The sequence below is a fragment of the Octodon degus genome, unplaced genomic scaffold (assembly GCF_000260255.1).
Source record: "Octodon degus isolate 3935 unplaced genomic scaffold, OctDeg1.0 scaffold00089, whole genome shotgun sequence".
NCBI classification, from domain to species: Eukaryota; Metazoa; Chordata; class Mammalia; order Rodentia; family Octodontidae; genus Octodon; species Octodon degus.
In genome coordinates, this window is record NW_004524665.1 from 9,910,829 (window position 1) to 9,936,691 (window position 25,863).

The following is a 25,863-nucleotide window of genomic DNA, read 5'->3' on the forward strand; positions in this document are numbered from 1 at the left end:
GCCAGCAGCCACCACACACTGCCACATCAGACACGGGCTGCGCCAGAGGCCAGCAGCCACCACACACTGCCACATCAGACATGGGCTGCGCCAGAGGTCAGTGCACAGGGTGGGGGCTCTGTGACTTTCTGGCTGGGGACTGGGGTTCTACAGCGAAGAAGTCCCTAGTGGCTTCAGCAAAGCCTCCCCAATTTTCTGAACCTCATCACCTGTTCCAGGCAGAGCAGCATATTCTCATGGCATTCATGGGCCCTGGGCACCCGGATGGGAGACTGGCATTCATGGGCCCTGGGCACCCGATGGGAGGCTGGCTCGACCTGGTGCCCACTGTTGGAGAAGGTGAAGGAGCTCACTGGCTGCGCTGCCCACTGCAGCCCTGGGCCTGGTCCACTGGGTGGCAGCAGTGGTCTCTTTCAGCCAGCAGGGACCTCAGCAGCCCAGCCCCTACTCCAGGGCAGCACTGGTCTCCGAGGGTGCTGCAGACCAAGCTGAGAAGACCGCTTCCACCTCCCACGCAGGGCCCACTTGGCTAACACACTGCAGGATGAGGCCACAGGCCAGATGGTGCAGGCTGCAGGCCCCGTGGGGACACCCCTCCATGTGCCACAGACAACCTGCCATGGTACAAGCCACCGTAGTGGCCACTACACAGCCTGGCCTCAAGACACCCAGCTGCTCTGTGGACCGCAGATACCACCTGTGGCCATGATGTCCATGAGGCTGAGTGATCCAGGCCCAGAGGCCTGACAGAGCTGAGGAGCCCAAGCGGCACAGCTGATGAGGCACAGCCTACTTCCAGGGCCACCTTTGTCCTCCCTGCCCTAGATGGTGCTCAAGGCTGACTCCTCGCCCCAGGTACCCAGCTCTTACACTCTCTGCAGCACCTGGGCCCCATGTAACACAGGCGGTGCAAAACAGAGACCCCGGCCCCTCCTCAGCCTGGGCAGCAGATGCCCAGCCTCCAGCCTTCCCCATCACCTGGAACCCCGCAGCTGAGGGGCCTTGAAGCAGACTGAAATGCTGGGGAGCACATGAGGGCAGAGCAGACAGCGGCGGGCAGGAGGGAGGAGGCAGCGCTAACCACAGATTGGTGAGGAGCAAAGACGCATGCTGGGACCCAGGGAGCCTTTCCAGGGGGCAAGAGTGGACACCCCAATTTCGCTGAAGCTTTGGAGAGAGCCAGGAGCTACCAGAAGGATATGGGAAAATCAGTGGAGGTCCTTCCCGGCCGGGCCTGCACAGCTGCTGCGCGGAGAAGCCAATTCTTGCCAAACCAAAAAGACCAGGGTGATGCTAGCTGGAGCCCACCACAGGCCACCCTGAGCTGGGACCGGCCTCTTATGGGGAACTTCTGGTCGGTTTGGGAGTTTTGTGAAATCTCAAATCCACAAGAGGGAGAAAAACATCGGAAGGACCCAGCTCTTTCCGGCTGAGACTGCAGAGCCCACACCCCATTCCCTGTGCTGTTCTCGCCCCCACATGTCCTGACCCCTCGCCCACCTGACACCCGGAACCTCTCCCGGCCACACAGGTGGGAGACCTGGTCCTACAGCTGGGGCGTGGTAATGAAGCTTTGGACTATGCCTGGCTCTGCACCTCTTGCCTGAGTCCTGCAGAATCCAAGTCCAGATAGGGGCATCTCAGAGGAACACCAGCAGGCTGGCTCGTGACACCTAACCCAGCCTGGTACCAGCTGGGGGAGCTAACCAGAGCAGGTCCCGATGTGCACCTGGCCTCCCACGCCTTCTCTTCAGGATGAGGGGCCACACAACCCTGTGCTGTGTAAGGCTTCAGTGCGGGTGCCCCAGGTCAAGACTCTGGAAGCTTCTACTTCCTGCTCCAAGAAGCCATCTTGAATTCCACAGAGAACAGCAAGAGTTAAAACTCACGCCTCTTCAGATACTGCCATCCTTCGTGGCCAGAGCTTTCCCTGTCCTGCCCTTCCTGTAGGGTAATAAAGTCAGGAACAGTGGCTCTATTTGCCGAATCTGTCTGCAGGACAGCACCCCAAGTCTAGATCTCCTGTGGCCTGTTTCACCTCATGACCCTGGCCTCTCTCACCTGCCTGGTGGATGTGATAACCAGCCCTGCTCTGTGGAAAGCATTCTGCAGGCCCTTGGGCCGCTGCCATATCTCTCGTCATGGTGCCCAGACAGGTCGAGGTGGCTTGGCCTCACCTCCAGAGAGAGGCAGTAGAGGGACCCAAGCCTGTCCTGTCCCCAGAGTAGAGGGGTGCTGAGTGCACCCCAGCTGTGGACAGTGAAGGCAAAGTTGGCCCTCAGAACAAGAGATGGATAGGGCCTCACCTCTCAGATGGCCCCGGGCTGCCTAGGGAGGCAGTGTCAGGCTGAAACCACAGCCACTGCTCGTGTTTCCGTGGCCTCCACTTCACAGCAACGGCCACCTGCCCAGAAACAGCTCCCAGCTGTGTGGTCCACCTGGGTGTCGCCCTCTGTACTTGGACCAGTTCTGCCCTGTGATGGGACTCGGGGAACCTGAGGCTCCCCAGCTTCGGCAAGAGGCTGGCCCTCAGCCTGCCCCGCCGGGAGGGCCCGGGGTCTTGCCCTGATCACCACGGTGCCCACAGCAGTGCTCCCGTGCAAAAGAGCTGGTTCCTTCCCAGCACGCGCTCCTCAACCTCACCAACCTTCCTACTACACTGAACAGGGGGGACCGGTCGTAAAACGGGTCCCGGCCGTCGCACAGCGCGCGCTCCAGAAAGACGTCGTCCTCCAGGTCCTCCTCCTCCTCCTCCTCCTCCTCCTCCTCCTCCCCCACGCTCTGCTCCTCGGCAGGCTCGGTGGCGTCGGAGTCGGGGCTCGAGAAGGTGGGGGAGGGGGTGAGAGCAGCCATGCGCTCGCTCATGCATGTGTTGAGAAGAGGGTAGCTGTTGCAGCCAGAGGTGACTGAACTGAGGTTAGTACGACAAGACAGAGAGAAGTTAACACCAGCTACTCGCAGGAGGACCGGGAGGGCGGGGAGGGGCGGGATGGGGCTTCTGTTTCCAGCCAACACCAGACACACACCATCAAGAATGCTGCTTTAAAAGACCAGAGAAGCAAAAATGTGCCCTGTCCCCAGGTTTGGCAAAAAATAGACACCCATGTGGTCAGCTGAAAGATTCTAGAGGTTCTAGAAATCGTCAACAGGCGTGACCGAGTGGTCCTGGCCAGGTACAGCCAAGGCTGTGGGAGGCCCCTAAAGGCTGGCCACACTGAGGTCTCAGAGCACCACATGTGGGTTTGGGGCTGGCACAGGCCCCAGACAAGAGCCCAAGGCACAGGGTTCTCTGCAGCCTCTCAGGCTCGGTGACACAGTCGTCAACACATTCCCACCTGGAACAGCTGCCCTGGGAGCCCCCACACACACACACAGACACGTGGCCCACAGGGGTATGGGTGGCAGTGACAAGGCCCTTTGAGGCCCCTGAAGAGAAGGGGCCTGTGGGCACACGGTGAGGCATGAGGGGAAGACAGATGCACCTGGGGTCGTTCCCCATCCACTGCCTCTCTCTCTGCCAGGGAAGGGGAGGCGCCCACCTGCCCACCAGTCGGAACCAGGGGAAGCGGTCGTAGAAAGGGTCCCCGCCGGTCACCACGTTGTCACAGTCCTCGACCACACTGGAGGGCACTTCTGCAGCCCTGTCATACATCTCCCGCATCAGGTCTAGGCGCTGCCTGCAGGCACAAGGGTAGCAGGCTCAGGAGCGCCCAGCTTGTGCGCCTCTTCCCCTGGATGCTGGGCATGGCCCTGTTGTCCACGGTGCCTACTCTGTCCAGGCACTTAGGCTCAGGCCTCTGTGGGACGGAAAACCCTCTGAGGCCCTCAGACCAGGCAACTAGAGAGGCCCTCTTGGGTGGTCACACGCTCTGCACAGCCCTCCAGACCCGTCCAGGCCACCGCAGCTGGAAAGCAAAGGGAGGAGTGGGAGGGAGCCACGGCAGCCAGGAACCGGGGCTCACCTCACGGAGCCCTGAGCACTTCACTCTGGGCTATGAATGACACGACAACAGAGTGCATGTGAAGTTCGCATCTCCAGGGAAGGCCAAGCAGCTGAGGATCCAATCCCTGCACCCTCGAGGGCCAGCTTTAACAGGGCCTCACAAACTCGACACAGGTGACCTTGTCTTTCGGGAGCCAAACTGGGACGGAGTGTATGCGCATGACATGCGTGTCTGCCAAAGCATGTTTGAACTGGCCAAGAAAGTGTCGTGAGAGTATGTGCGTGCGAACAGTATTTTTGCCTTTCCGGTCTCTGATGTTGACATCTTCGAGGCCAGTCGCTGATTGGGGACAGCCCTGCCCAAAACCACCTGGTTCCTAGAGCCTGCCAGGCCATCAGGCATGGCCATACACACCAGCAGGGTGCCAGAACCCCCCAGCCAGCCAACACGCCCTCCCCCCAGTCAGCCCTGGCCCTGAGAAGAGCCAGGCCCTCTGCTCCTGTGCCTTGGTGTCTTGGGTGCTACGAGCACCAGCTCCCTCCCTAGAGTCCGCCCCAAGGTCCTCGCACAGCAGGGTGAGCTGTGGGAAGGCCCCTGTACCTCAGCAGCAGTGGGGCTCCCTCTGGGCGCTTGTGGGCCCCATTCTCTTGTGGCCTCCCCAGCATCCGAGGCATGGGAGCAGGCTAGGGTGGGTGGGTGCCCCGTCTGTGCCCCGTGCTGTGGCACAGGCCCTGTGGCAGCTCTCTCTGGCGATGCCAGCTGATCCCAGGCCTTACCCCTGCCCCTTGCGGTGCCACAATGTTGCCCTCCCAGCAGTGTACTCCCAGCCCAGGCCCCTTTGCCACAAGAAAACATGTCGGTGTGTTCCTGGCCCCAACACACTGGTAAGAGTTCGGTCCCATCACACGGGGCTCTGCAGTGACTGCAGCACCCACGCAGGCCCCTGGCTCCAAGGCCCCAGCCATGCCTGGTCGTCCACCTCACTGCCCAGCAGCCATACCTGAGCTTCTCCAGTGTCCAGTAGTGGGTGGCCCCATTCTTCTGGTCCTGGACCTCCACAGCCACAATAGTACGGGGGAAGGGGCGCGTCTCTCGGTCTTTGGCAGCCTCCGGTGGCAGCAGATCCGGGGGCAGCGGGGAGTAGAGCGTGTCCGTGAGGAGGACAAACTGGAACTGGACCTGAGGCAGGTGGCAGCCTCATCAGCCCTGTGGGGCCGGGGCCGTACCAGGGCCTCTGCTCTGCCCCGCCTGTGCCGGCCACCTCCCGAAGCAGAAGGCCAGGCGTCCCCCACACGAGCCCAGGGTCTCCCAGGTTTGGCAGGGGTGTGCCCATCATGCACAGCTGAGGCCTGTCATGGCATGAAGCCGTATGCTCCTGGGCCTCACCTTCTTCTTCAGCTCCACGCTGATGGCGTTGGCCTCTTTGAGGAAGATGGCGTTGCCCCATAGCAGGTCCCGCAGTGATGTGAACTGGTACCACTTCCACTTGCGGAAGGCCCACAGTGCCAGCTCACACTCCCGTTCTGTCCACTGGACTGTGGGGAGGCCATGGCTCACCGAGGGAGCCACAACCCCAATACCATGCCCACCTTCAAGGCCACATTGCATCCCAGCAAGCAGGGTGCACAAATGAAGTGCAGAGGTCAAGGCCAGTGGGAGGGCAGCTGGCTGGGAGGGAGGTGGGCTCAGGGCCCTCTGCCCACGCGGAGGCTCTGGACACCCATCCCTCACTAGGCCTGGGCTTTGTGTGGGGCCTTGGGCACACCCACCACTCCCAGTGCAGAGGAGGAAAAACAAGGCCCACTGTGCAGAAGGGCTGCTGAACTGTGGAAAGGCCAGTGCGGGCTGGCTGCAGGCCATACGGCAGCAGGAAGGAGGGGACAGCACTGGGGCAACATCCTCAAGAGGCCCTGGAACTGCCCAGGGGGAGGCGGCTAAGCACGGCACCCTCGTCCTGGGTCTTACACGGTGTGCCTTTGCCAAGACCTCACGGTCCCAGCCCCCCTACCAGGCCAGCATGTGTGCACAGGCATGTGTGTATGTTGTGTGCATGTGAGTGTGTGTACATGCAAGTGTGTATGTGTCCGTGTGTGTGAGTGTGTACATGTGAGCGTGCCTGTGGGTGTGTGCAAGCATGTGTGTGTGTGCATGTGTGTGTGCACCCTGGCAGCAGCCTAGGATAGCAGGGCTCCCAAGGCCAAGGCCCTTCACCTTCATCCTCTGGCTCTTCCTCCTCCTCCTCGGCCACCTCCGGGTAGTACCTGGATTCCATCTGTTTCTGCAGTGCCTCCAGCTTGCTCTCGTAGTCCTGCAGACAGGCAAAGCCCAGTCACCTACACCATGGAGACTCAGGAGACCTAGAGCTCGAGGCTGGGCTGGGAGTCCCAGGGGCCAGAGCCCAGGGTGACCGGTGTGTCCTCACCAGTCTTTGCTGTTCCAGCAGGTAGGTGGCCTCTTCGCGTTCCCGGCGGTATTGGTCCTCCAGCTCCTGGAGCCTGCAGGCCGCAGTGGGTGAGCAGGGAACAGGTTGTGGGAGGAAGGGAGGCTGGGTGTAAGGCAGGCGGGCGGCCCAGGCTCACCTCTGCTCCATCTCCTGTTTCATGTCGATGCCCTGCTTCTCCAGCAGCTCACGCTGTGCAAAGGCCCAGTCCACGGGCTCGGCGGGCGTCTCCGCGCAGGGTGTACGTTCACGCTCCTGCCGGGCCTGCTCAGGGTGATTGAACCGGAACACGTGGCTCTTACCCATGATGATGCGGTTTCCTGGGAAGGAGGCAAGGCCAGCGTTGGGATCCTGAGGGTCCGAGGAGGGCTCCAGTGTTGGCAGGAGGGAAGCAGACACGTGGGCCTCCTCCAGCCCAGCTACCTGCGCCCCCACCTCGGGGCCAGCTTGTGCTTTCCTGAACCAAATCCCTCACCACCCCAACTCAGCACCAGTGCCCACCATCCTGGGGTTCAGCTGTGCCCACCGGGGTCCCCACGAGGAACTGTTCCTGCACGCCACACTCCTGCTGCTCTCCCTCCTCTGGAGGTGCTCAGTGCAGGCAGCGTGTGCTCAGGGCTGAACCCACCCTCCAACTGACTCTGAGGGGCTGCTTGGCTAGAGCCCACCATCTGGAACCTCCCACCCAGCCCCTGCCTTCCCCTTGGGTCCATCACAGTGCAAGACCCTGGGGACAGACTGACCCCCAGGGTGGTGCCTGTTTTTGCCCTGCCTGCCCAGTTCCCTGGGTGGCCTTGTGTCCCCCCCAACCCTTGCTCAGCCTCCAACCCACCCCCACCCCAGCCTAGGGTCAACATATAGCTGGTCAGGGCCCCGGCCTCCCTGTGTCCCTGTCCTCTGGCTCAGGCACAGGGAAGAAAATCCAACCCAAGCCATTCAGCTCAGATCATGCCCAAGCTCTGGGGCCCACATAGCTGACAATGTGACCCACAGATTCAGGGTGTTTCCTCCTGCAAAGGCATAGTCCTGATAGCCCAGCCAGAAGATGAAGGCCTTCAGTGGTGGAAATCAGGTAGCTGTTGTCATCTCCCTGCCTCCCTGACCCCAGGGTAGACTAAGACCTCATATCTGACCACAGCTGATGCTGCAAGAAGTGCTCCCTGCTAACATGGCCTGGCTACATCACCTTGTGATCCCACCTGGTCTAGCTTTGCAGTGCATGCTGTCCAGGTGGTCAACACCTGCAGCAGCTGACAACAGTAGGGATAACATTTGAGCTCCACCTGCTGCTTGCCATGGCCCGCAGTCCTCACAGTCAGGTAGCAGTTCCCTGATATAGTCTTACCTGGGCGTCTTTATGTTGATGCTCCTCAGCCTCTGACTGCATCTGCGCATCTGCGTCACTATTCATGAACCTGGGGCTCTCTGCCTGTGCTTGTGTAGTCGGACATCCCCAGCCCTGCAGCTGCGCCTCTGGCCTACAGACCATAGCTGCACATTGCCTGTGCCCACTGTTCCTGGTCTCTATAGCCCCAGCACAGGGAAGCCTGGTCACTCAGGACAGCCCCTATACATCTCTGACTTTCCTAGGCTAGGATTTCACACCATATGCCTGGGTGTGCATCAGGCCCTGGCTGCTGGGGGATGAAGCCAATGGACTGATCTGCTACACCTCAAGACTGGCCCAGCCTCCACCCCTTGCACTCCCCTGGCCCCAGCCCTGCTGGAGCTGCCATCCTGAGTCACTGGGGCTTTCCAGGCAGCAGAGGTGACACAGGCCTAAGGACAGCAGTTTCACCTGATGCCATCTACCCCAAGCTCCTGCACGCCCCCCCCCCGTACCTGACCGTAGAATGCTGGGCTCAGTCACTTTCTTGCCATTGACATATGTATCTGCACCCTCACAGGGCTCCAGTGTCACCACGGCTATGGGAAGAGAGGAGGGGGACATGAGGGCTTGTCACTGCAGAGCTCAGCTCACCTGGACCCAGGCTCTCCCACTCCTGTTGGCCTCACAGCCTGACCACTGGCAGGACCCTGTCTAGGCCTTGGAGGAGCTGGGGTGGGGGCCTTGCCTGACTCAACACAGCAAGGAAGTGACCCAGGCAGCTCAGGGCAAGGGGCCCATGTTGGGCAAGGTTGGTGCCCTGAGCCCCATCCAGAACCCAGGTGGGCGTGAGTGAGAAGCAGCGGCGAAAGTGCCTTGGAAATGGGGGTCTGTGGAGAGGAGTATTCTGGAGAAGACAGCTGTCCAAGGCTGCTGAGGGCCACCATTCTGAGGCAGCCAAGGTGGACCATGGGATCTGCAGGCCAGAGGCTGGCCAGACCCATGCCAGGAGACGCCTGGGCAGGGCTATGGGACGGTGACAGCATCGCAAAGCCACAGGTCCACAGAACAAGGCAGTATCAGTGTCACCCTCTGGAGGGAGATGGGCAGGCAGGGTGGACAGATGGCTGCTCCACAGCCACCAGGCAGTGTTGTCCCGGAATAGCTCTCTATTCACTCACTCCTCAGGGCTTGCTGTCTTGCCCATGGCGCCCCACCCCCCCTCAGACACGTTTCTGTTCCCCTGTCCCCACAGGCTTCATAGAGGTGAAGGAGACCCTGGACCCTTCCCCAAGCACTTTCATCCCTCAAGTATCATACACACACACATTCTCCCGTCCTGGCCAGGGCATGCAGAGCTAGGCTGGGGACTGGGGACGGGGGCAGGCCATCAGCAGGGCTACAGCTGAGCTACCTTCACTGCCACCTCGCATGTCACTCCGGAAGATGCAGTGCTCCTCCTTGATGAAGTGTCCACTCAGGACAATGTCCTGCCGCCTCTCTGCATCCTCCCTGCCCACCCTGGGGGAGGAGAATGTCAGCAACATTGCAGCGGGGCCTGGCTGGATCTCTCAGAAAACACTCAGGGTGTGACCCAAGCGGCCAGTGGTGCCCACGGGCATAACCTTGCTCTGGAAGAGTCTGGCAGACAGGCTCAGCGGTTGCAAGAAGAAGATAGTCCCCCTACTCCCACCCCAGGGCAGGGCCTGGCCTGAAGGACAGACCTCCTTCCCACCTGGTGACCCCATCCTTGATGTAGTAGAGGAGACACTCGGACATCAGTGGGTCCTCATTCAGGTTGACCAGATGTGGTGTCTGAGGGTGGGAGCAGGAGGGTCAGCTCTCCTAGGGAAGCCAGGAGCCTGCGCCACCACCTGCCTGACCTCTTCCCAGTCCACAGGCCTGACTCCCCAATAGTGTCCTCTCGGCAGAGTGGACAGGAGATAAGAGAGGGGCAGCTCTCCCTTGAACTTGCACCTCTGCACGCCGGCCAGGGAGCAGCCTCACCAGGCTGCCGCCAGCCTGCTCCAGCCAGAAAGCCAAGAGTGAAGCCACCCCCACCCAGGCCCAGCCCACCTTGCCAGTCAGGGGTTGCAGCTCTGGGAACCAGACCCACACAGCTTAGGTCCACAGGCTGGGCCTGGCCTGCCAATCTCATCCCAGCCTCAGGGGACCTATCCATGCCTCAGATGACTAAAACACTCATCTGATGTCCCAAAGCCAGGAGGCAGTCCTCTGTGAGGGTCAGGGCCTGGGTCTCCTTGCACAGGAAAATCCAGCTGCAAGGGAGAGAGGCCACTCCAACCCTGGCCAGAGCCCTGCTCCACACACCCCTCCTGGGAGCCCCTTTGTCAGCCACCAGGTCAGCACCATAGACTCACTGGGACCAGCTCCTACCTTTTTGGGAGAGAAAACACCCAGGGTGCCACCATCCTCCCGCATGGCCACGCCCATCTCAGCCAGCAGTGCTTCCCTGGGGATAGAGGCAGGTCAGCAGGGCTGCCTTCAGCCTTGCCCAACTGTGGCCTGTGTGTCAATGGGGGGGGGGCGTGTATCCCCCCCAGGGCTCGTCCTGCCTGAGCCACCTCGGTTTCTCCCAGTACCCACCTCTCCATCCGGATGGCTTCAGTTCGCCGCAGCTTCTCTTCCCAAGTTTCATTGAGCTCAGCAATGATCTTCTCTGTTTCCTGGAGTAAAAGGGACTAGAGTGAGGTCCCGCTGGGGACTGAGGTGGGAGACAGAGACTCGGATACCAGGAAAGAATGTGGACAGCTGGACCTATCCAGGAGCCAAGACGAAGACCACAGTGAAGCCCAAGGATGTGGGTGTTGTCTGCAGACACCCGAGGGCTGGGAAGGAAAAACAATTAGGAGGGGAGGAGAAGCAGGCACCCCAGAGACCATGGGCCCAAACACAGCCACCCCTGCTAGGACCTGACTACACATCTCAGACACCCTGCATGGGTGGGCTGAGGACAGGCCTTCCTCAACTGGGGCCACATGCCAGCCACTTGCCCAGCTGCATCACTCAGGTGAGGTGTGGCCTGACATTCCAAGGGGCCCTTCCTCCTCTCTAAGGTCACCCTGCCTCTCTAAGTGCCTGGCCCCGTGGCCTGAAAACATCCTTGGTCTGCCTGATCCTCACCTTCAGCCTTTCGATAGCCTCCTCACTTCCTGGGGCAAACAAGATGCGCTCGTGAAGGCTGGACACAGAGGCTGCACGGCTGGACAAGGCGGAGAGCGAGGATGAGGGGCTCATGCCCACCAGGGCGTTGGTCACTGTGGAGAGAAGGTCAGGGGCTGGACTCAGGGTGGCCTCACCACAGTTGCAGTTACTGTTCTCAAGATGGGACATGTCTAAGGCAGATGAGGCGGACAGACAGGTGGGAGGGAGAGAAGAGAGACAGTTGGGAAGACAGGTGTCGGGCCAGGAGGCCAGAAAGGCAAACCAAGCTCTGCGACAGCGCCGGGGCAGGACAAGCGCATGCAAGGCCTTGTTGTCCCTTGCTCCCCACAGCATCGCCCATGGGCCAGCCCTCTGCACCCCACAGGCTCCACTCTGCCCTCCCACTCCTGGGGCCCAAGAGTGTAGTGTGCCTCAGGCCCCACCACCTGCCTGTCCTGAGCTGTGGGGCAGGCAGGGCTGTACTAACCATCCAGCCAAGCTAGGCAGACTGCATGGAGGAGGAGGGGAGCAGAAGACCCCTAAGGGTACACCCTGTCCTCCACCATCCAGGGCCCTACCCCGTGGGAGTGGTGGCACCAGGTGGGTGCCTAGCCCCTCCCCATAGAAGCAGATAGACAGCAGCAGCCAGCACAGGGCAGCACTGGCACCAGGGAGACCAAGGGGACTGGGTCCAAGGAGCAGCCCCACACCAAGGAAATGTGGAGCCAGGCAGGACTTGGCAGCACCATCAGAGCGTGTGGACCAGGCCCAGCATGGGCGCAGGTGGACAGGCAGCCAGCAGAGGTGGCCAGAGCCAGCAGCCTGGGTGGGGTGGCCTTTGGCCATTGGGTATTGGCCTTTCCAGGACTCCCAATGCAGAGTCAAAGGTCTGACCTCAACCATTGCAGGACCCAAAAAGGCCAAGCTGCACCCCCTCATTCTTTGTCTCAGTTTCCACATGGACAGGAATGGATTCAGAGTGAGGTCACCAATACTGCCACTCCAAGGAGGGAACCAAGAACCCGCCCACCCTGGCTGCCCTGTGCCCCTGCAGCCAGGCAGAAGCCGTGCGGAGCAGCAGTGGGGGAATACACACATTTGGGTCCTCCGGGCACAGTGTTGGCTACAGGGAGGGTAGGCGTGGGGAGAGAGACAGAGAAACAGAAGAGCAGGCTTGGGTCCAGAGGGTCGGCGCGCCCAGCCCATGTGGACAGGCGGGTGGCACAGGCAGGTTCTGGAGGTCTTCAGCATGGGGACAGGGCCTGCCAATCCCCCAGCACAAGGAAGCCACACTGGCCTGCTTGGGCCAGCTCAAAACCAGGGCCAGCCAGCTCCACCCGGGCCAAGGCCAGAAGATGCAACCTCCCGCCCACAAGGAGCCCCTGAGCCACACCAGGAACTGGGCGGGGCAGGTACAGGAACCTGAGGGCTTCCCCTCCCCTCCCCCAGGCCAGGTCCTAGCTGGTGAGCGGGGTAGCAGGAGGGAGGATTTGAGACCCCACGAGTCTTGAGCCTCGGCCCAGAACACTGACAGGCAGCAGTGGTGCACTCACTGTCTGTGATGTCACCGAGACCCTGGGCGTACAGCAGGTCCCGAAGTCGGGTCACCTCATCCTTCAGCTCTCGGATCAGCTTGTTGTTGGGGTCCTCATTGATGATGGCATTACAGCGGATCTGCTTGGCCCGGTCAGCATACCTGGGCAGCCAGAGGGTGTGTGGGCTGGGGGGCAAGCCCGTGCCCAGGCTGAGGGCGCCCAGTGCCCTGTCTGGGAGTGAGCCTGGGCAGGCACCATGAGACATCCCCCCACCATGGGCTCTGTGGATGTTCTCTGATGCCACTGACCTAGAGAACCTCAGGTGGGGCCCACCAGCGTGTCCCACAGTGTACTTGAGGACACTGAGGCCCAGGTGTCAGCAGACACAGGCCACGCACCTGAGTGCGAGCTCAAAGGAGCCAGAGTCCAGCAAGCCCAACAATGAGAACACCTCTGTGACCCCACTCAGGGTCCCTGAAGGCACACTGGAGTCCCCTTTGCCCTCAAAGCCCTGGCTCCCCTGGCCAGCAGCACAGCTCTTCCACCCTGGCCCCATGGGGCGCTGGGCCACCTGCAGTCCCAGAGAACACCCAGAGTGGCAGGGAGAGTGGTCCACAAAGCCCAGGAGCCCAGACAGTCTCCTCCAGCCCCACAGTTTCAGGGAAGCCTCCAAGGCAGCCCACTGGAGCTCCTAAGTCCCTTCCTGCAGGGGGGAGCAGGGTCCCTGAAGGACGCACCTCAGCGTGCTGAGGGTCTCGTCATAGTTGATGTCTGCAGGACTCAGGGCTGCCACCATCGCTGTCCTGGAGTTGCCACCTGTAGGGAGACCACCAGGATCTGCGAGGGTCCCAGGCTCAGGTCTGGCTCTTCCCACCTCCACCCCAGCTGCACTCCAGATGGGGATTCTGAGCCCAGAGGGGCACCAGCTCAGGCCCACAGGGTGCCCACACACAGCGGGGCTGCCCCTCCCTGCTGCCCCTTCACCCTCATTTCTCTGGTCACACCTGAAGCCACCCCTTCCCTGTAGCAAAGCAGCAGACTATGGAGGGCTCCACGGCATTTTCTGTAGAATAAGGGCTGCTCTGTCTCACACGTTTTCACCACTCTCATCTGAAACATCTTTCTCAGTTCTTAACACCAGCTTCCCCAACACCAGTGGCTTCCTTACTCTCTGGAGGCTAAGACAGGCCTCACCAGGTCCCCATGGACCCTGTCCAGCCATCAGGTGCCACCTCTGTGCCCCAAGCTGCAACTGATGGCTGTGCATGCTCCCTCTCCAGGATCTCCCTGGGAGCGGTGCCCTGTGAGTCCCTACAGACTGAAGGCCCTAATGGGGTCCTGCAGGCCTCACAACAGGTTCTGTGGGCCTGGCCCTGTGGGGGAGGCCTGTGCCCCAGCCACATCTCAGGGAAAGAGACAGTGTTCCTGCAACACTACTGTTCTGTCTTGGTGGGCGCCAAGCTGGCAGCCTGCATCTGTGAGGCCTGCGTGGGCGTGGCCTGGCTGGTCGTGGGGCAGAGCTAGGAGAGCCAGAAGTCTCTGGGGCCAGCCTGGGACTCAGCTGGGCATCAGCAACCTTGCAGGGAGGTCCTTGAGGACAGCGGTGAGGGGCATCAAAGTGGGCGCGAGAAATAAACCAGACCCACATCTGTAAATATCGTATTATCTCCCTAATATAAGGACTTACAATTCCGTATATGACTAGGTTTCTAAATTTCTTTGTAAAAATATGTAAATGCTTATTTCTACTTTTATAAAATTATTTTTCCTTCATATTCTGTAAGAACTTAAAGTTCAACATATCAATATCTGATGGAAAACACCTGTTCCAGGATATGCCAAAATGTCTGATATTTCTACAGATAGGGTAAACCATACTGCATATATTGCAGGTTAATAATTAGCTTCTCTTCTGGAGGTTTAACAAACTAAGTTAGCAGATCAAAATTTGGAGAAAAGGAAGGGCTGCAAGGTCAGTCAACATTTTGGCCCTAGCCTTTCAAGGTCAGTGAAGACTCGGGACATAGGAGAACCTGTACTGTAACAACATGCAACTCAGTTGTGCTCCAAATTTTCTGATCAAGAAGATTATGGAGCCACAGAGGAATGTGTTCGAGGATCTAAAGTGAGCCTGGGGAGAGTCACATGGAGAGAAAAAACATTTTCTCAAGCTTTCACAGAGAGCAAATTGGTCAAGCAATGGCCGTGACTCATCCTCATGTCAGACGCTGACAAAAGGATCTACAAAGTGCGGTACAGGGCTACAGAATAAATCCTGAGAGTACTTGGCTGACCTTATCAGATACAAAAGTTACAATTCTGGGTATACAGGGTATATCTTGGTCTTAACCATCCAGTAGAAAAGTATAAAAATGAGGTATATAAAGTAAATCCATATTAATACGATGAGCTGTAAAAGGCTCAAGTCAATAACTTCTGAGGATAACCCACTAATATTATAGACTGCTAGACAGTATTAGATGTTTAGTTGAATTCAAACACTTATAGTATTTAGATGCCAATAGAATATTCACCTCTGACAGGACAAAATAAATAAATAAATAAAAATTTTTAAAGAAAAAAAATGGAAATAGAAAGAAGCAGTCAATGCTCTAATTAGCTTTGTCTCCTTTTTTTCAATTGTTTGTACTTTTTCTTTTCTTAATTTCTTATACATTGCTCCAGTTTTTTCTTCTTCCAATATCTGGTAATATGAATAGCTGGTTGTAAGACAATACCATGTATTACAACAAATACTGTGAAATTCATATTACTTTGTTAAGTAAAATTCTATATGAGTTGTCAAAAATAAATAAATAAATAAATAACAAAGTGGGCGCGAGGCCTGGTGCCAGCCCGGCTTTCCCGTGTATTTCCTGTGCTCAGGTCTCAGACAAGGAGGAGGGGATTTTCACAGCCCCTCAAAATCCAGCAGGTAGACCGGGCTTTCTGACCATGGAGGCCCAGTCCCTGCCACAGTGGGCCACAAGAGCCAGAAAAGGGTGGCCACGTGGTCCGGCTGCCACCATCTCACCCAGGACAGCCTTCTACTCCCTGCAAGTCTGCGCTCATCCATGAGGCTGACCCCCTGGAGTTCCATTCAGAAGGCTGTGTTGGTCATCTTTTGTTATGCTGAGGAAGGGCAGCAGGGGCCTCCACTTATGTAATTTAATACTTTCGGGGGTGGGGGGGAATGTTAAGAGATACATGACTTCGGGTGCATTGCTTAACATCAATGAGCCCATGGTGCCTGGAGATGGCCTGAGGCACGCTGGCCCCCAACTTGCTTTGGTTAGCTCATTGCCCACCTCTGCCCCAGGTCTTGCAGAAGGGCTCCTGTGCAGAAAGTGAGGGGCCCCCAACCCCTGGGCACCCAGGCAGGCAGACCAGAGCCACCCAGAATCCCATGAGAGCCTCAGGGAGAGGGTCGGTTGAACCCTCACCCAGGTTTTCCCGGAGGAGCCAGGTCAGCACGGAGTCTCGGTAGGGGATGAAATCTGTCTTCTTCTTTTTCTTGTTCTGTAGGGACAGGTTGGGGCCAAGTCTTGCATAGTTCCTCAGACAGCTCCCTAACGTTTCCCATCATTCCTCCCAGAGGTCCTGTGGTCTAGGCTTCTCCCATCCCCACCTTTCCTCAGTCTGCTGTGGCATTCCACGGCCACCACAGCTCCTCTCACATGAGCCCTACCTCCTGCACAGCTCCCCACACACTTCACAATTCCACACACACACTTCTCCACAGTCCACCTCAGTGTGTCAGTCACCCATTCTCTCACTTCTCCACTTTCCCTAGACCTCAGCCCTCTTCACACACTTCCCCACACCCTTCACGCTTCCTCACACGCGTGTCCCCAGTCTGCCAGTACCTCACAGTTCCCCACTCCACAAACCCCTCTCACACATTCTGCACACCGTTAGCACACTTCCCCTAGTTCTTCTCAGTTCCTCCACAGCTCCCCGCAGGCACCAACCTTTCGCACCTCACACTGGCTCCTGGCTGGCCTCTGCCCACTCCTCGGAGGAGCCAGGTCCTCGGGTCTCTACTTCAGGCCACCCCTTCCATAAGGCCTTCCTGTCCACTCAGACTGTCTCGCTTAGGGTCACTTTCATAACCACTTTCCTTCACAGAATCCATTCTAACCCTTAGCTAAGGATTTCTCCTTTCCCTTTTCCTGTCTGCAGACTACCCTACCCCCATGGTGCACTGAGAAAACAGGCACCCGTGCAGTCCCCAGGGTGGTAGGTGTGAAACTGAGGGCGCAGCACCAGTGCTCCTGTGGGAGCCTAGCCAAGGGGACCCTCCCAGGCCCTTCCCCAGGGGTAAAGGAAGCTCACCTTGTTGGGTCCAGAGTCCTGAAAACAGAAAGACAGAAAGCATCTGAGGCCCTGGAGTGAGGCTGTGCCCAGGGTGTGGGGTGAGGAACAGACTGGCCCCAAAGGACAGAGACACAGGCCGAGGCCCAGACCTGTACCAGAGGTCCAGCACACACTGCCCAGCCGTGGATGGCCAGCCTGAGCTGGCCCTCCAGGAGGTCGGGTGGCTATGTGAGCTCTCAGGTGCTGTCACACACCGGTCCTCCAACACCCGAAAGATTCAGACTGCAGCAGGTGGAGTGTGTTACCCTTCCCTGTCTGCAGCCTGGCTTGGCCTGGGTTGGGCCAGCAGAGGGCAGAGCTGACCACCACCCTGCTCACCATAGCCCATGCTGATTCTCAAAAGGGTCCCATGAGGAAGATGCACATCCTCATTTACAGGTGGGGAAACTGAGGCTCCGGGGAGTACAAATGCAGCTACCCATCTTTAGCCCCATGACCCTCCCCATCTCCAGCTTTCTTGTGTATTCCAGCACCTCACCAGAGATGGTGCCCCAGCCCAGGTGTGCAACTCCTGGCCTTGTAGACAGCAGGAAAGAAACCACCTCCTCAGCCTATCCCATCGGCCTAGCTAGAGGCCGGTGCTTACTCACCATTTCTGCCAGGGCCGAGATGACCTTTCCTAGCGTGGTCAAGGACTTGTTGATGTTGGCGCCCTCCTGTGTGGTGAAGACAGCGGTGTCAAGAGACGTCAGGAAACTTTGACTCAAGTGTGGCCCCGGGGCCCAGCCCCTGTGGCCTGGGCTTGGGCCCCAGCTCTGACTGCTAGGCTCTGGGACCACCAGGGGCAGGGGATGTCGAAATAGGAAGTCAGTCTGAGGCCGACCCAGCTGCCCTGCCATTCGCCCAGCGTCTCTTCAGCTCTGTGGGTATCTTAGCAACACACTGCATGTCCTTTCTGGTACAACTTCCCAGCCACAGAGCATAGCAGGGATCAAAGACAGGTATAGGAAACTGAAACTGGCCCTTCCTGCTCCCATGGGGGATGCTGGCCAGCTGGAAGCCTCTGTTCTTTGGGCCATATGAGGACCAGGTCAGCATGCAGCAGGACCTTGGTCCATGTTCACCTTAGCTGTCTCCCCTGCTCCTGGGCACTGCCCCATCGCCCTGGCCTGCACCCTACCCCACCTGCAAAGTGGCCTGCTGTTCCTGAGGGGCCTGGAGAAGCAACCCTACCTTGAGGCGCGTGCCCTTGGCTCCTGTGGAGTCAGCCCGCTCACTCCCAGCCAGGTCCACAAGGCTGATCTTGCTCACCTGGAACGGCATACGCTCCCTTGGAGTCGGCCCCAAAAGCTTCCCTGTCCAGGCCACCTCCCATCCCCATCTCCTGTGCCACAGTTCCCAGCAAGTAGCCAAGCACTGCATGCCCTTGCACCTAGCTGCTCCTTGTGTAGCACACAACAGGACCCTGAACGTGCCCTGTGGCCTGTCACTGTCGCATCTTCCACAGATGGCCATTCCACAGGCTTGGCCAGCCCAGCTGCCCCCAGACCCACAGAGGTGGCCATGAGCACCTGGGAGGTTCAGCCCCTCTGGACCTCAACACATCCAACAGGCCACGGACACAATGGGGCCCCGATGGCCCTGGCTGATCTGGCTCCAACTGGACACTCCTCACTGGCTGCAGCCCTCCTCAGCCTTCTAGGCCTCTCCTCCTTGTCCACTGGGTCACAGTCAGGAGAATGACAACAGGCTGAGGTGCTTGACACAGACTTTGCCCACTCCCAGAGGGGAGCTCCCACCCTGGAAGGCAGTCAAGAGGACAGTGTGATCCCATTATCCCCGGCCCTCAGAGTAGGACAAGAGGGGGAGAGAAAGGCACAGCCACAGACAAGAAACTCAGCACGCTGAGCTGCCCCTTTGGGACCCCACGCTGGCATATAAGAAAAGCCCTGTCCTGTCCACCTCGCATGCTGAGGCATGTGGGCGTCTTTGTGCCCGGAGATGCTGGTGCCCCCAGAGGCCTTGCACCCAGTGTGAGGCCCCAGCGTGGGCAGGGACTGCTGTCCTGCCAGCCAGCACCAGGGACCTGTGGACCTCTCCAACGGGTGCTCCCATGACCGGCCCCGCCTACGCTAGCTGCATTCCAGTCCTGCAACACACAGGGCACGCAGGATGCAGCCCAGTCTTCAGCTCCACTAGCAGGAGTCCAAAGGCCCCCCATGCCAGGCGGCCCCTGGCACTGAGATAAGGTGGCCTCGCAGGACTGGTCACCCCCACAAGGTGGCACAGGCTGGGGCCGAGGCACCACACCCCAGGAGCTGGTGTCTGGTTTGCGGTCCAGGCCCAGCCACACTCCCTCCCAGCTCACTTTCTCTGTGGTGATGTTGGTCTCGGCATCATGACGCTTCTGGGTGAAGATGATGTTGAAGACGGCATGAGAGCGGCTGCTGGTCTCATTCATGTTTGTGGCCGCCACAGTCCTGGGAGGAATTCACCCAAGGTCACTCTTGTCCCACAGTCAGCACCAGTGTTGCTAACTCGTGCACCAGGTCATCAGGCCTCAGAGTTCCAGCCCTTAGGGCTGCTCTGCCTGACCTGGGGATGGCTATGCCTCCTCTGCCAGCATGGCCTCTGCCAGTCCCCCACTGAGGTCCCCAGTCTGCAGGTGACAGGTCAACAGCATGGTCATATCAGGGACAGAACCCAAAGGGGTGCTACTGGAATGTTCAAAAACCTCCCTGAGACCAAGCTCACTGTGTGTGTGGCCTGGGGCCTTGCAGAGACCCACAGGGACTTTCAGAGGCCATGCCAGGAAGAATGCGCCAGGGCTGCCACAGTGGCTTTGGACCCTCCACAAACACTACTCAGAAGCTCAGGGTGGCATGTGTGGTCACCTTACCCTCCCTAGAGTCCATGAGTGGCACAGGCTAATTGCTGCCATGACAACCTAGGGAGAAGCCCGAGGTAGTGGTGGCCGAGGGAGGTGCACACTTTCCTGCCAGCCCATTCCTGCCCGCTGGCCCTCATACTCAGGTCCCTGGGCCTGGCAGATCTGCCACACTCCTTCCCAACAGGGGGCAGCCACTGCTCACCCTACTTCATCCCACAGACAGAGGCAATGCCCTTTGAAAGAACAGCTCTGATGGTGGTGACAGTGACCCCCACACAGGGGCCCAAAGCCTCTCAGGGTGACACATGCCCTCCTGATTCACACCTCAGGCTCACACCTTCTCAGGGGACCACCAAACCCATCAGGAAACCTGCAGACACCCTAAGGATCAGGCCAGTGGAGACTGGAGGCGGCTGATGAGTTGCCCCTACACACCTGGCCTTGTTCCCTGAGTCCATGAGATCCTGAATGTCATTGTAGGAAGTGACAGCCAGCTTGGAGAGATCCTCCACATAGGGGCCCAGCAGGGGGTGCTCCCTCACACGCAGGTTGCCCTTGTTTTTGGGGTTCAGGAGGTCACGAACGCGCTCACAGTAGATCTCCATGTAGCTGACCTGTGGGGTGGAGGCCATGAGGGATGCATGGGTGGCACATGGCTGGCAATGGGCTGGGGCACTGAGGGGAGCCTGGGAGCTCCATGTGAGCACAGGGTTTATATGTGTCCCCTTGCTGGCTCTCCTCTGGTCACACCCAGCAGCGCCTGCCCATGGTCACCCAGACCCCACAGCTTGGAGGTAAACTAGGCACAGGACAGGTGCTCCACCCATGCCAACCCCTTCTCCCCATGCCCTGGGAGGCTCCAGGCCCTGCACAGCAGGCCTGCCAGTCTTGCAGGGCCACAGGAGGGCCCAGCTAGAGCATAGACAGTCAGCAGGCCTACCTCCACGGAGTAGGACATGTTGTCATTGGTCGTGTCATTGATCCGAGAGAAGAGGTCTTCACAGAGCTGTGATGACAGGGGCACATGATCAGTGAAAAAGGCCCAGTGACCTCCTCCCCTGTGGCACCATGGGCACCCAGGATCCTGTCAGAACTTCACAGTGCAGGTGCCACACAGAGGAACCAGGAGGGGCTGCAGCCAGGGACACATTTGCTAACCCTGGTTCCCGCCAGCATATGACCTTTCCTATGGGTCATCTGGTGTCACCCTGTCATTATCTGCTGGGGGCGGGGGCACTGTCTCACGAGGACCCCACATTCTTCCTGCTTTGGGCAGCTGGGTGCTGGGCAGTGAGCAGCTCGAGGGTAGAAACCTGCCAGGTAGGGGTGGGGAGGGCAGGGCCTCAGGCTTGTGACATTACCCCAGGCTTGTGACTCAGTGCCGGGGTGTCCTAGGCTAGCCCTCACAGCCCCTAAAGCACCAAGTCACCCCATGCAGGGCCCAGGCCCTTGCGGCCACCCCCAAACTTGGCCCATGCCACGCCCTCCCTCCCTCCCTCCCTCTCTCCCTTCCTCCCTCCCTCCCTCCCTCCCTCCCGTGAGCCATGTGCATGCCTGGGGGATGATGCCCTGCTGGTCCTTCTCCTGCTTGCCCATCATAGTGTAGGACTTGCCAGCCCCCGTCTGCCCGTAGGCGAAGATGCACACGTTGTAGCCCTCGAAGGCATGCTGCAGCATCTCCTCCCCAATGTCACGGTATACCTGCTTCTGCGAGGCATAGTTGATGTCCTCGGGCTGAGGGTGGGAGAGGTGTGGCTGCAGCAGGCTCCTGGCCCCAACACTGCAGTCTGGGCTGGGAGCTCGGCCCCCACGGAGGAGAGGAGCCTGCCCCCCAGTCCTGCCTGGGTAGGGCTCGTGGGTCACAGTGAAGGATGGGGAGCAGCTGGGATGGATAGGAAGAGCCCAGGAGGCCGACCAGCACAGAGCCAGCCAGGGTGTCCGTAGCCGGGCCCATAAGAGCAGGGACTGGAGAGGAGGCTGGGCCTAGAGGCCCAAGGCCCCACAAGCTAGACGATGGTGTCTGGATGCTGACCTGAGAGCAGGGGACACTTTAGGCAGGGTCATCCTGAAGTCAGATCAGATGTAAGTCAGAAGTGGGGGCCACGTGCTTGGAGATGTGTGGGTAACATGGGCATTGGGTAGGCAGTGCTGAGGGTTTTAGAAGGACCCCCAGAGTGATGGACAGGGCAGGGGTCAGTGGACACTGATGTGGGCCAGGAGGGCCATCCCCTGGGCTCAGCTGTGGGCTCCTGAGTTTGGGGTTTGCGGCATGAGGACGTATCCCTAGCCCTGAAGCATGGGTGTCAGCTCCAGGTTCCCTACAGGAACCAGGGTGGTTGTCACTCTGTTCAGAGGACACTGTGACACATGGAGGCCAAGGACGTGGGGGGCCTCCCAGTGGACAGACTCACTGAGGTATGTGACCAGTAGGAGTAGTCAAAGCTGAAGCTCTTGGGCGTCTCCTTGGGCTGCTTGGGGTTGACGATGGCTGCGGGAGGGGACACAGCAAGAGCGTTAGCACAAGTCAGGGACCCAGCCAGCCAGAGACTGCACTCCAGGCAAGAAGCCAGGTCCTTAGGCCTCTGGCTCCAGGAGGGCCCAACCCCCAGCTAGAGGGTACCAGAGCTGTGCTTCCAGGGGCAGCTGTCTCTGCCCTCTTTGTGGTGGACTCTGCTCCCACAGGTGCCCGAGGCCATGCCAGCCTGCACAGAGTCCTGAACTGAGTTCCAGCTGCATCTGCCCAGGCCATTCTTTCTTGAAACTGAGGCCAGGCCCTCCCGCAGGTAGTCCCCATACTAAGCTTGGAGGGGTCACCGGCTCAAGCTGCCAGGGGCACATGGGGGGATTACCCTGGTACCTACCTGTTAGTTCCCCTCCCAATCCCAACTTGGGGGTCTGTGGGTGACTGGAAGCACCCTCAGTCATTCCAGATAGGGTCCCAAGCTCCAGTGAGGAAACGGTCTCCTCATTGTCACACTGGAGCTCAGTGTTTCCCAGGTCTGGCTTTTCACCTGCACTTCCCACCCGAAAGGGGCTGTGGCAGTCCGGGGGCAGGCAGATGCTCTTCCCAGAGATAGTGGGGCCCTCTGGGGGTGCTTCCCTCAACAGTGTCCCCAGCAGGAGTTCCAGGAGTAAGGCAGGGGAAATTGGGCCACTACCAGGCCACACCCCAAGGCCCCCACGCCTTCCTGCCCTGCTCCCGCCGTGCCCAGAGCTTGGCCCTTCCAAGGCAAGACACAGAGGAGGCCTGCACCAGACAGCCACTCAGTGGGAGAGACAGCCACTCAGTGGGAGAGACGGCACTGCGCTGGAGGGAAATGCAGTTGGCTCAGCAGCGCCCCCTGCGTTTGAGCGTCCAGGTGCACCCAGGGCTGGGGAGAGGACGACTGCCTGGCAACAGAGCCAGAGGACACAGCCCTGTCCTCAGACTGCGGCTCGTGGGATCTGGAAGTGGGACCTCAGGTGACAGGGTTGGAAGAGGCCCTGAAGGTGGGGGCCTCACAGGGACATGTGTGTAGGTTAACATGAAACAGGAGAGACCAGAGCACCCCAACCATTCAAGGGCTCAGGGAGACATGTTGGCATGTACAGGGTGGGACAGGGCCTCAGATTTCAGCCACAAGACCCTGGGAGCCCCCCAGCCTCCCTCTGCTCTGAAGGCAGCCAGATCTCCACCCTAATCTCTAGGCTGTGGGACAGCAGCTGCTGTCACCTGCAGGTACTTGGTTTGTGACAGCTCCATCTCCCCACCATCCCTGCCCATCTCCTTGACACCTCAGGTAAGGGTGGGCATGGGGTGAGTCCAGTCCTGGCTGTGACCCCGCTAGGCAGCGCCCAGGTCCCAAGTCTCCCTGCCCAGCAGAATCAGGGACGGGGCACCCAGGGTTTCCTATGTTGCCAAGGCCTTAGAAGTGACCAGAACTGGCCGGGGAGATGGCTCAGTGGAATAAGCGCTTCCCTGGCAAGCGTAAAGGCCTGAGTTCAATCCCCGATTCCGCCAAAAAAAAAAAAAAAAAAAGAAGTGACCAGAACTGGGAGAACCCTGCAGCAGAGCTAGCAAAATTGAGGGTACCAGCCAAGGGTACCAGCAAGAGAGCTGGGAGCAAGTGGGCCCTCATCAGACTGGTTCTCTGGGGTGGCTGGGGGACCCATCAACAGCCAGCACCCAGAGCTGAGGATGGGCTTCTAGAAGTTCCAAAGTTTGTCCTTCCATAAGCCAGGATGTGGGCTACAGAGAGGAAAGCCATACATGGCCACCACTGATGCCTGGGCCAGCCCTGGGTCTGCGGCAGGAGTACCCACTAGGCACCCCAGCTGGCTCAGGCTGCAGGATCTGAGGCTTCTCACAGAGTGAGGGTACAAGACTGTGGGGCCTTGAGGTGTCTCATGCCCCCCCGCCTCACTGGTCCCCAGTAGGTGTAAGTGACATCTGGGCAGCCTTGTCTGCAGAGCGGAAGGTCCTGCCCCAGGCAGCCTGTGCAAGTCCGGGACCCACAGGCTTGGAGTCCATGCAGGCCTGGCATCATGGGTAGGTAAGGCCCTGCCAACTTCCTGTGTCCCTTTGCTTGCTACCACAGCACAGGTTGGCAGCAACACAAGACCCAGGTGCACACTGAGTCCACCAGCCACAGACCAAGGTGCCTGCTGGTCTTCACCCAAGACACAGTCTGCGAGCCTCAGGCCAGACATTTGCCAGCACAGATAGCCCAGATGCGGGACAAGTTTGTGGAGGATCCTGAAGCAGGCTTGAGCTGCTACAGCGCTGGGATCCAAGCCTGCAGGGGAGAGCGAGGAGCAGGCACAGAGGCGGCTGGGTGCCCCGCGTGCGCACCTTGCTGCAAGGCAACGAGGACCCTGTCTAGTGGAAGACATTAGGGACTCTGAAGCCGGTTCCCTTTCTCCCTCCCCTGGCAGGCAAGTTCTGCTGCTCAGGAGGGGGTGGGGTCTGGGCTGCTCACAAGGGGAAACAGAGAAAGGATGGGCAAGGGAGGAGCTAGCCCAGAAACTGTGTGCGTGGAGTTAACTAGTCTCCTCAAAACCGTACCCCGGCACTCTCAGAAGCTGAGGCAGGAGGATCATAAGTTTAAAATGGCAACTTAGCAAGACTGTCTCAAAATAAAAAATAAAAAACATGGCTGGGGACATAGTTCCATGCACAGGCCCTCGGTTTGATCTCTAGTACCACAAAAACAGAACAAAACACAAGATGTGATCAGTGGTTTGCATGAGGCTGCTCTGGATTCAGGTAGCATCCAGGGTCCTTACAGGGAGGCCACATGGAAACCCAGAAGCAGAGAGGCCTGTGATAACAAAGGGAGCAGAGGGCAGTGTGGCACCAGGCCTGATTGCTGACTTCTGGCCCTGGGCCCTCTGTGAAGCAGGCGCTTTTGAGAGGGCTGTCAGGGGCAGCCCCAGGACTCGCATGGCAGTGGGCATGGAGGGTTCCGGGCTCTCAGGCCCATGCCAGGCGCAATGCCTGCCCGTGGCACTGGGCAAAGGGAGCAGCACACGTCCCCCAGTACTTACTAGTGGTGCTGCCCGACATCTGGATGATGCACTTGGAGTCCCGGCTCATCTCCCGGGAATTGAAGGGGCGGACACGCACCGCCACCTTCACAGAAGCCCCGGCCATCTCTGCAGCCTGGGTCGGTCACTCCCAGTGGTGGCCAGAGCCCCAATGAGGGCAGAAGACACCTTTGGAGAAAGGAACCAGGAATTAGAAGCAGCACCTGAAGAGGCCCTGTGGAAGCCCACTGCTGGCCAAACCACGCAATGGGCTTCTCTGCTCCTTGAAACCCACCGATGCATGCGGGTGACATTGCCCAGCAAGGTGACCAGCCAGTAAGAGGCGTCAACTGTCAACAGCACAGAGGCCAGGGAGGTGGAGAAGTGCTCAATGAGACCAGCACAAGAAACAGCAGGTGACTGCTGTTATGGTGGCCTTCACGAGATGAACCTGTCACCCGAGCAGACCCTCAGAGAGGAGTGTCCTCTGGGCCACAGGCTTCGGGTGGTCATTGGTGGCATCCACAACAATGACCAGGCACAGCACCAGTGAGCCAGGGAACTCGGGGAGCCATCGGTCAGAGACCTGCGTCCCTCAGGTATGTGACGCCACCCCCAGCCTCTATGTACAGAAATGCCAAATAGCAGGGTGAGGTCCACTGCCCCAAGGTGAATCTGCCTCCTGGGTCCCAGGACTGGGTAGCCTGCTAAAACCTCGCCCCTAAACTGTGCAGCAGCAG

At 59.2% G+C, this 25,863-nt stretch overlaps 1 protein-coding gene across 5 annotated transcripts in view; it reads right to left on the reverse strand.

Annotated features, from left to right (window-relative positions):
* Positions 1-25,310, reverse strand: part of Kif1a (kinesin family member 1A) — a 50,626-nt gene extending 25,316 nt beyond the window's left edge. For all 5 annotated transcript variants that reach the window (XM_023722111.1, XM_004637363.3, XM_012516040.2 and 2 more), the window contains exons 1-24: positions 25,145-25,310; positions 22,030-22,106; positions 21,173-21,352; positions 20,559-20,624; positions 20,054-20,232; positions 19,097-19,208; positions 17,962-18,039; positions 17,379-17,444; positions 16,747-16,764; positions 15,855-15,930; positions 13,149-13,227; positions 12,430-12,572; positions 10,856-10,989; positions 10,319-10,398; positions 10,109-10,184; positions 9,447-9,526; positions 9,126-9,232; positions 8,227-8,310; positions 6,524-6,704; positions 6,367-6,439; positions 6,156-6,252; positions 5,331-5,479; positions 4,945-5,123; positions 3,540-3,677 (exon numbers count right to left, since the gene is read on the reverse strand). In XM_023722111.1, the coding sequence (XP_023577879.1) occupies positions 3,540-3,677; positions 4,945-5,123; positions 5,331-5,479; positions 6,156-6,252; positions 6,367-6,439; positions 6,524-6,704; positions 8,227-8,310; positions 9,126-9,232; positions 9,447-9,526; positions 10,109-10,184; positions 10,319-10,398; positions 10,856-10,989; positions 12,430-12,572; positions 13,149-13,227; positions 15,855-15,930; positions 16,747-16,764; positions 17,379-17,444; positions 17,962-18,039; positions 19,097-19,208; positions 20,054-20,232; positions 20,559-20,624; positions 21,173-21,352; positions 22,030-22,106; positions 25,145-25,250 (2,558 nt within the window). In that variant the 5' untranslated portion in view covers positions 25,251-25,310. The remainder of the gene's footprint in view (positions 1-3,539; positions 3,678-4,944; positions 5,124-5,330; positions 5,480-6,155; positions 6,253-6,366; positions 6,440-6,523; positions 6,705-8,226; positions 8,311-9,125; positions 9,233-9,446; positions 9,527-10,108; positions 10,185-10,318; positions 10,399-10,855; positions 10,990-12,429; positions 12,573-13,148; positions 13,228-15,854; positions 15,931-16,746; positions 16,765-17,378; positions 17,445-17,961; positions 18,040-19,096; positions 19,209-20,053; positions 20,233-20,558; positions 20,625-21,172; positions 21,353-22,029; positions 22,107-25,144) is intronic.
* Positions 25,311-25,863: the final 553 nt, after the last annotated feature.